Genomic DNA, 9,910 nt, shown 5'->3' with positions numbered 1-9,910 from the left:
CCGCCTGCCTCTGCCTCCCGAGTGCTGGGATTAAAGGCGTGCGCCACCACCGCCCGGCCTTGAAGAAGTTTTAAGGCTTTCTAGGGGAATAATTCCAGCCGTGATTGAACTAATTTGAAGCCATGGGCCAACACATGTGTGGTTTAAAGCTGTGGGGGTTGCAAATGTTGGGTTGTCAGGTCTGGTGCAGTGTAGTGGACATGCCAGGTCCTCCAAACATGTGGGTTCTCCTCTGACATCGTGAAGGACTTAACTGTGTGACTCTAGCTGACATATTTACCCTTTGAGTTGTAAGGATGAAAAGGTAACTTTTTTGTCTGTTTTGAGATGTGGTCTCACGTAGTCAGGCTGGCCTTAAACTCCTGGTCCTTTTCCCTCCGCTTCCCAAGTGCTATGCTGGTTTGACAAGCATGTGCCGCCATGCCCGGTGAAATAAGGTAACTTTTGATAGGTTCATAGCATACTGTAGCTAGCACATAAGTGCTCAGAAAACTGTCAGTTCCTTTTTGGCTCAAAGAAACTCTTTTAAAAAAAGACTGTTTTAGGCAATATGTTCTGAAAGCTTTCACAGTGCAAAGTACTTGCTATATTAGGTAACAGCCTTGTTCTTTTTCTTCTCACATGTCTTAATTAAACTCAGCAAGTGCATTAGAAGTTCTGGAATGCCACTGTCAAAGGGTCTCTGTGCTTGCAGGCAAGGGCAGCATTTGTCTAGCCTAGTCTTTAACAGGTAAAAATCAAGATCCAACCTGTCCCAAATTTCAGTGTTTTATTCAGTCTTTTATTCATCTCAATTCTATCTGGTTCTGAGTATCCCCATCATGATTTGTTAAGAGGAGGCCATACATTAGGACAACAGTTTTATTTATTGTAGTCTCAATTAAACTTACATTTGTATGTAGCTGTGCATTTTATTTAAAACATGAACTATCATAATTGGTCCTTATGCCAAAAACTTAATACCTAGGGGCTAGTGAGATGGCTCAAAAGTTAAGAGTACTGACTGTTCTTCCAGAGGTCCTGGAGTTCAGTACCCAGCAACCACATGGTGGCTCATAACCATCTGTAATGAGATCTGATGCTGTCTTCTGGTATGCAGGCAAAATGCAAACAGAACACTGTATATACAATAATTAAATTTAAAAAAATAACCAAGCCAATACCTGTATGATAAGTGTAAAAGCTGAGACAGAGGGGCTGGAGAGATGGCTCAGCAGTTAAGCACACTGGCTGCTCTTGGAGAAGACCTGTACTTGATTCCCAGCACCCACATCATGTCTCCCAACAGTCTGCAATTCTAGTCTCAGGGACCAAGACCCACTTCTGACTTCCTCAAGCACTGGCACATATGTGGTGCATATACGTGCATCCAGGCAAACACTCTTAAAGAAAAAACCACTATACTTGACCTTTTTTTTTTTTTAATTTTTTACTGTGAATTTTCTAATGCTCCTGAGTCCATCTCCCCCGTGCTGGGAATAAGGAAGGTGCTACCACACAAAGTTTCTGTGCTATGCTGGGGATGAAATCCATGAGTTCCCACATGCCAGGCAAGCATTCTAGCAACTTAGCCACATTCCCCAGTCACCTCTAACAAACCTATGGCCATAGACTACTCAACGAGTGCTTCAGCCAGGCAGTGATGTCGCACGCCTTTAATCCCAGCACTTGGAAGGCAAGACTGGCACATTACTGTGAGTTCAAGGCCAGCCTGGTCTACAGAGTGAGTCCAGGACAGGATTCAAAGCTACAGAGAAACCCTGTCTTAGGGAGAAAAAGAAAAGAACCTCAGCTTTAGAAGGCTATAGTAGTATTTTCCACCAAGGAAGCCTGACAGATATAGATTTGGGCTTAGTACATGAAAGAATACTATTGATGTTGGAAAAGATGTGACAACCATGTATATATCAAGCAGAAGCATTGAATTCTTTGAAATATCAAAGATATATCATCATTTATCAACTTGAGCCAAAAGGGACATTGTCTCTAAATCTTTCTACTTTGAAGAATATTGCTATATTTATATTCTTATTTTTTGTTATAATCCTTCCCTTTACCTAGTGGTTGCTTTCTGTCTTCCTCATGGGAATGTAAGCTTCTTCAAAGCTGACTTTGCTCATCCTTGTATTCATAGCACACCAAGCTTGCTTAGCATTTAACTGGCACCTAGTATATCTTTGCTGAGCCTTTGTATAAAATTAAATAATATATTTGTATAAATAGCTGTACAAGTTTTTTTCTAAATAGAAAGATCATTGATTTCTTAAGAGTTTTAGGATCAACAAAAATACATTCCTCTGAGAAATTTGCTTGGTTGAGGCTATGTTAAAGTTTGAGTCCAGGGTATAATCATGGGGGAGGGCATGTTTAGCATGCTTGAGGGCCTGGGTTCAATCTCCTTCACTGCAAAAAAATAAAATTTAAAGTATGTTGGCCGTATACAGCCATCAAAGATGCTGGTGCGGAAGGATGGCACCTACCTCTGAGAACACAGGCTCCAGAGCCAGACAATAGGCCCTTGGGTTATCTGGGAGATCCCTTCTTTTACCTCCTGTAGTAAGTGATGCCGTAATTAGGCCTGCATATTACCTCTGAACATAGCCCTACAAGGCCCTTCATTTGCAGCTTATGGAAATTAGATCATGCACAGGAAGCAAGCTCCTTAGTTATCAGGCTCCACAGAGGAGTCAGGAGGCATGAGGAGTGGGAAATGAGAGTTCATTTAGAGGGACAGGGTTTGCTGGAAAAACAGATTTTTTCACTCTACACGGGGCCTCTACAAGCTTTCATCTCTCAGAAATAGCTTTGATTTGTACCCACAGCACTCTTTTCCAGTTTCCCTGTTCTTTAAATAAAGCTGCTAAAACTAACAGGGAGAGTTTATATATGCATATACAGTGTGTGTGTGTGTGTGTGTGTGTGTGTGTGTGTGTGTGTGTGCGTGTGTGCCCCTGTGTGACATGCAGCCATAGCTGGCCTGGAATTTACTATATATTCAAGACTATACTGTACTCTGTATACTATATAAACATCTCTGTCTCCTAAGTACTAGGGTTACAGGCATTTGCCACCATGTCCAGCTTCAAATTATTGTAATTTTTAAAAAATACTGAAGTAATTATTACATTTACTTTTTGTGCATTATATGTCTGTGTACCTGCTCATGGGTATATGTGTACATGTCTGTGCATACACATACAGAGGCCAGAGATCAGTGTTGGTTGTCATCCAGAGAGATAGGGTCTTCACTAAGCTGGGGCTCGTCGGGTCAGTGAGCCCCGAGGATACTCCTGTCTCTGCTTCCTAGCTCAGTGTTAGAGGAACCATATGGCTACACCCAGTTTTGTTTTGTTTTTTTGTTTTGTTTTGTTTTTTGAGACAGGGTTTCTCTGTGTAACAGTCCTAGCTGTCCTGGAACTAGCTCTTGTAGACCAGGCTGGCCTCGAACTCACAGGGATTCACTGGCCTCTGCCTCCCGAGTGCTGGGATTAAAGGCGCCTGGCCTCAGCTTTTTATGTGGGTGCTTTTGTTCTCACAACAACTGCTTTACTGACTGAGTCATCTCCCCAACACCAACTCTCTCTCTCTCTCTCTCTCTCTCTCTCTCTCTCTCTCTCTCTCTCTCTCTTAAAAACTTAAAGATGATTGCTATGTAGCCCAGGTTAACCTGGAACTTGCTGTGTACACCAGGCTGGCCTAAAACTTTTAGTGATCTTCCTGATTCTGCTGATTCTGCTTGGTGGTGCTGGGATTATAGACACGAGCCATAATGCCCCCTCTACCTGCTTCTGCCTCCTGAGTGCTGGGATTAAAGGCGTGTTCCACCATTGCCTGGCAATTAAGATAGAGTTTCTTACTATAGCTCTGGCTGGCCTCACACTCACAGCAGTCCCTTGCCTTGGTCTTCTGAATGCTGGGCTTTTTGGATGTGAGCTACCATGAGCATATCTTTTGAGCATTTCTTGACTTGGAGAGAATAGAGCTGCCATATAGCATCATAGTTTGGAAGTGATGAACCATGGTGAACTGTTTTGTTTCTACTCTAGGTTTTGTTCAATTTTCCTTCTCTTTCAGCTCTGAGGACTTAGTCCAGTACAGGCCCTACTACTGAGTTCAAGGCTGTGTCCTTCAGACTGGTTTTTAGTGTTCCTGTTGGATACTAGTTACTGTTGATCAGCCTTCAGCCGCAGGACAGTTACTGTACAGATCACAGTAGACTCATCAGGAGACACAGAGGCAACCAGAAGCTAGGAAGGAAAGGGGTCAGGAAATGGGTGAATTCCCAACTCTGGGCTGTTTTTCATTTTGTCGGTGAGAAGGTGCTGGAATCCACATCTTGCTGCCATAGCCAACATGGTTCTATTGCCAGGTTCAGCACAGCCATGGACACTGGAATTGTGCACCTTAGGAGAAAGTTCTGTGTAAGATAAGCTCTAAGTTCTGTGGAAGGCTGGTGTTGAGTTCTTGTTGCTCTGGCTGGTCGTGGTTTATCTCATCATGTTCTTGTGTCTAGGTGTATGTAGTGGCAAACGAGCCTCTCCCAGTATTGCTGGATGCCCTGCTTCCGCTCCTCAGGGTGATCTTTTTTCTCTACTGTTTTACCAGTCAGAGTGTGTCTCACATAAGGTAAGCAAACAGAATTTTATTTGCTTATAATTAGAATCCCATTTGTTTATAAACAGTGAAGTTTAAATTACGGTGCTATTTTCTTTCAAAGGTAGGAAGATGTTTGAGGATTCTCTCACTCATTTTACACAGAAAAGAACAAGGATTTTTACAGGTTGAGGGGAATTGGATGTAGTTTGGGGGTAATTTTCTATAGTCTGTTCTATACAGCAGAAGTGAAAGGTGTTTCCATGGGTAAATATACCATTGTTTGAGCAGTAAGAAATGCTGTATTTACTGTTTCTGGGAAGGAGGAAACAGGTGATGGATTATAATTTCCTGGTGGAGTGCTGGAGAACAAGTCTGAAAAGTCTGCATGTGAATTTAGTATATCACAGTTTAGCCTGAATTTGGCATTAAAGATGCAGAGTTTTCATTCTAAAAGGAAGGGGCTTATCAGTCTTCCAGAAAACACTTTTATGTGTTACTTTAAAACTGATTCATGCCCAGCGGTGGTGACTCATGCCTTTAATCCCAGCACTTGGGAGGCAGAGGCAGGAGGATCTTTGAGTTTGAGGTCAACCTGTTCTATAAGAGCTAGTTCCAGAACAGGCTCAAAAGCTACACAGAAATCCTGTCTCCAAAACCAAAACCAACCAACCAACCAACCAACCAAAACTGATTCATTTAGGGGCTGGGGAGATGACTCTGGTGTAGGAGCCATGACTGCTAATGTAGAAGACCCTGCTTCGATTCACAGTACCCACATGGTGACTAACAACTGTAACTCCAGTTCCTGGGGATCTGATGCTGTCTTTTGGCCTCCACTGAGCACTGCATGAACATAGTATACAGACATACATGTAGGCAAAACATTCATACACATAAGATTAAAGAAACAAGTTAATTTTAAAAAAGATTTTTTTAAAAATTTTTCGAGACAGGGTTTCTCCGTAGCTTTTGGTTCCTGTCTTGAAAAAGATTTATTTTTTATTACCTGTTTTCAGTTATTTGTGGCATTTCTCTCACATGGTAAGAGTTTATAGTTACATCCTTCCTGAAGTCTACAGAATTTTGATTTGGGGCAGGCTGAGGATGTACCTCAGTGGTAAAACACGTGCCTGGAATGCATGAGACCCTTGGATATGACCGTTAGCACTACAGAGAAAAAAGAAAAAGCAAACAAAACTGATAGGCAACAGTAGCACAGTTCTTTCCTGGGTCCCTTGAACAGGGTGTGTCCTGGAGTCCCTAGCACCGTTCTCTACTAACAGTAAGCTCAATAACTCATAGCAATCATTAGCATGTTTGCTAATAGTGAAGAAAGGTGCTCACCCTGTATTTATGACTAAAGGCATGTGTAACCATGCCCAGCCTAAAAGTAAAAATCTTTAAAACAAGCCTCTAGCACTGTTGCAGTCTCATCAAAGACTGACAAGGAGGGTGCCTGTATCAGTCTAGCCCTTTGTACTTAGATATGCTATTTCTTGGTCACCAGCTGTTGATGCCCTGAGAATAATTCTTTTTTTAGTGCATGCTTTCATTCATAATGTCTTAGCACAAGTAGAACACACTTGAAGTAAAAAAAATAATAATAATAACACGATGCTCGTGTGGCAACCAGAGCTGCTTCCAGAGCCAACGGTTAGGCTGTCCCTGGGTGACTTCCAGGGCATTTGTACTCGGAAATGTGAAGGATTCACGCTTTCTTTTCCTGCGTGTCAGCAGCCAGTGACAGGGCAGCATTTGGGTACCCGACAGTCTTTCTTTCCTTTTCCGAATAGCTTGTTAGCTGCATGGAGTATGATGACAGGCTCGTTCATTCATAACTGCTTTTTCTGCCAGGTCGCTTTGCCAAGAGATCTTGTTATGGATTCTGGTGAAGCTGGAAAGGAAGAAGGCAATTGCCAGCCTGAAAGGATTCTCGGGGTTGGACAAAGCTGTGCCCTCCCTCCATCCTCAGTGTCAGTTTAGAGCTGCCATGCACGGTGGCGTTGTGATTACCGTCCAAGAGACCGTTAGGTGAGCTCACTCACCCACCCTCTGATGTCAGACCTGACAGAATTTTATATATTTCATCGTTCTGCGAGGCAACCACTAAGGGGCGCTGCTGGAAAGGAAACCAGAAACAGGCAGCCAAGGCACTTGCTATTTATGATCCTTAAAAAACCAGAGCCTTAAATGACCCTCTGGGTGTTATTCCAAGGTGCCAGCTAACAGTAGGTACGGTTTACTGGAGCCTCACAGCTCCACATCACAGCAAGCCCAGTTACGGCTCACTGTTTGCCATTGAGCCAGAGCAAAGGGCAGCTCACGTACCCCCATAACACCAGAGCAATCCAGTTCTGTTTCTGACTCAAAAAGCAATATGGTTTTGCATGCCTTTAGTGATTTTTTTTAAGTTAAAAATTATTTATCCATTTATTTTATGTGTATGGTGTTTTGTCTGTATGCATGTATGCCTTGTGCAGCAGAGGGTGTCTAATCCCCTGGAACCTGAGTTACAGATGGTTATGAGCCACTGTGTGGATGTTGGGAATCACACCCAGGACCTCTGGAAGAGCTCTTACCTGCTGAACCATCTCTCTTGCCCACTCTCCAGCCGTATTTCTAATGGAAATTGTTTGATTACTGAAGTTGGTAATTTTATAATGAGGTTTGATTTTCGTAAGAATGGATTGGAAAGTACTTACTAGGCTGGGCAGTGGTGGCGCAAGCCTTTAATCCTAGCATTCTGGAGGCAGAGATAGGATCTGAGTTCAAGGTCAGCCTGATCTATAGAGCTAATTTCGGGACAGCCAGAACCACACAGAGAAACCCTGTCTGGAAAAACAAAACAAACAACCAAACAAACAAAAAGTACTTAATACATCTTAGTAGAGTGGATAGTTTGTTTCTACAATATCTCCTAAGTATTTTATTTTCGTGGTGCTGGAGATTGGCATGCATCCGAGGCAACTGAGCTGTGCTCCCAGCCCTGCAAGTCTGTACTTTACATTGTTCCCACTTTGTGATGATCTGTGGAGGAGGATGCTGCTTTCTCAACCCAAGCTTCTGTTGGCTGGAGATGTTTAGTATGTCACTGGCCCAGCTGCTCCCTTCTGGTCACGTGCAAAGTGTGGCTCTTTGTAGAAGTGCTTAAATTTAACTTTATATTCATGATTAACTTGCCGAAAATGTAAAACATATACTGAATATGATAAACAAGGAAAATAGAAAAAACATAATATTAAAGTAGAATTATCAGACTAATGGAAGCTTCCTGAGAACCATTAAATATTAGCAGGTCTATTAACTGAGCCCATTGAATATGAGTTTAAAAGTATTTGGCATGTTTAATTAGTACACGTATATATGAAAACCCAGTTCTCATTGAAACTATTATTTTACTTCCTGATGAGAATATAGTTAGTAACCAGTGATTAAATGGATATCTACTGCCAGAAGCAACCACTCCTTAAAATCTGGGTGTCTGTTCCAGTTAGGGGTACAGCCCTTTTGGCATTGTAGCACACACCAAAAAAAAAAAAAAGTTACATGAACACCTGGTTTAAAAAAGAAAAATGCCCATTGACACTTAAAACAGTCAGAATTTCCAAAAGATTGAAAACTGTGTGTGTATGTGTGTGCATGTATGTATATGTGTGTGATGTGTGTGTGTTGTCAGGGCAGGGCAGGCAACTTGATCTGTTTCACTTTCTCTCTGCCATTAGCCTAGCAGAAGTTTCCAATAAGAAGTTGTTTTAAAGAAATTTTAGCTGGGTGGTGGTGGCACACACCTTTAATCCCAGCACTTGGGAGGCAGAGGTAGGGGGATCTCTGTGAGTTCGAGGCCAGCCTGGTCTATGGAGTTAGTTCCAGGCCTTGACTACATAATGAGACTCTGTTTCTGTTTTTTTGTTTGTTTGTTTTTTGTCTTGTTTTCCAAGACAGGGTTTCTCTGTAGCTTTGGAGCCTGTCCTGAAGTTTACTCTGTAGACCAGGCTGGCCTGTAACTCACAGAGAGATCTGCCTGCCCCTCTCTGTGCTAGGATTAATGACTGAGACCCTGGGCATCGTGGTGTACACCTTTAATCCCAGCACTTAGGAGGCAGAGGTAGGCAAATTTCTGTGAGTTCAAGGCCAACCTTGTATACAGAAAGAGTTCCAGGACAGGTAGGACTGTTACACAGAGAAACCCTGTCACAAAAAGCAAACAAACAAACAAAACCCCAAAAGATAAACAGACAAAAACAAAAAACCCAACTCTATATGAGCATTTATATATGACTTTGGAGCTAGATTTTTACTTTGTTTGTTTGTTTGTTTTTCTTAATTTATTTATTTTTATGTATATGAGAGTTCTACCTACATGTACACTTTTATGCCAAAAGAGGGCCTCAGACCCCACTAGAGATAGTGGTGAGGAACCATGTGGTTGCTGGGAATTGAACTCACTGGAAGAGCAGTCAGTACTCTTAACTCCTGAGTCATCTCTCTAACCCCTGTTTGTTTTTGAGATAGGCTTTTTCTTTGTAGCCCTGGCTGTCCTGGAACTCACTTTGTGGACCAGGCTGGTCTTGAACTTACAGAGAACCACCTGCTTCTGCCTCCTGACTGCCGGGATTAAAGGCGTGCGCCACCACCACTGGGCTCATACTTTTTTATTGTTGTGTTCGTTCACTTATTATAGCTTAGACTAGTCTTGAACTTACATGTAGCCCAGGCTGGCCTCAAACTTGTAACAATTCATCCTGTATCATCCCAAGTGTTGGGATTATAGGGATGAGCCACCACACCAGCTTTCTTTCTTTTTTTTTTTGTTTAGACACGTGACATTTTTTGTTTTAAATTTTCAATGTTCATCCTGAAAGCCACTTCCCTCAGGAAGTGGTACTAAGGCACTACAAAGTGTTGTACCTCTGCTTCTAATTAATACTTTTCATTCTTCAGCATGGAGGTACAGGAAAATATTTTCAGGGTCTACCTAACGATGATCTACATGGAAATAGTGCTGTTTTACAAGGTTGCTGTGAGGTTCTAGGCTTCTGAAGACTCAGTAGGTAGAGAGCTTGTGCTCAGGCCTGAACCTGAGTTGATTCCTGGATCCCATAAGGTATCAGGAAAGAACTGAGTTCTGGGAATTGTCCTCTCACTTCCACATGCAACTTCATGCCAAGGCACATGTGCCCCTGTGTTCACACATGTGTCCCTGTAGTCACACATGTGCACCTGTAGTCACACATGTGTCCCTGTAGTCACACATGTGTCCCTGTAGTCAGTCACACATGTGCCCCTGTAGTCAGTCACACATGTGTCCCTGTAG

General features: G+C 42.5%; 1 protein-coding gene across 1 annotated transcript in view; it reads left to right on the top strand.

The window, feature by feature from the left end:
* Tango6 (transport and golgi organization 6 homolog) overlaps positions 1–9,910 on the top strand; it is a 169,276-nt gene that overhangs the window by 27,261 nt on the left and 132,105 nt on the right. Inside the window, exons 9-10 of the mRNA XM_005345416.2 lie at positions 4,514–4,626; positions 6,451–6,627. Coding sequence (XP_005345473.1) covers positions 4,514–4,626; positions 6,451–6,627 — 290 coding nt within the window. The remainder of the gene's footprint in view (positions 1–4,513; positions 4,627–6,450; positions 6,628–9,910) is intronic.

This window comes from Microtus ochrogaster, chromosome 4 (assembly GCF_000317375.1).
Source record: "Microtus ochrogaster isolate Prairie Vole_2 chromosome 4, MicOch1.0, whole genome shotgun sequence".
Taxonomy (NCBI): Eukaryota; Metazoa; Chordata; class Mammalia; order Rodentia; family Cricetidae; genus Microtus; species Microtus ochrogaster.
The sequence above is the reverse complement of the archived record's forward strand: the minus strand, read 5'-3'. Positions and strand labels throughout refer to the sequence as shown.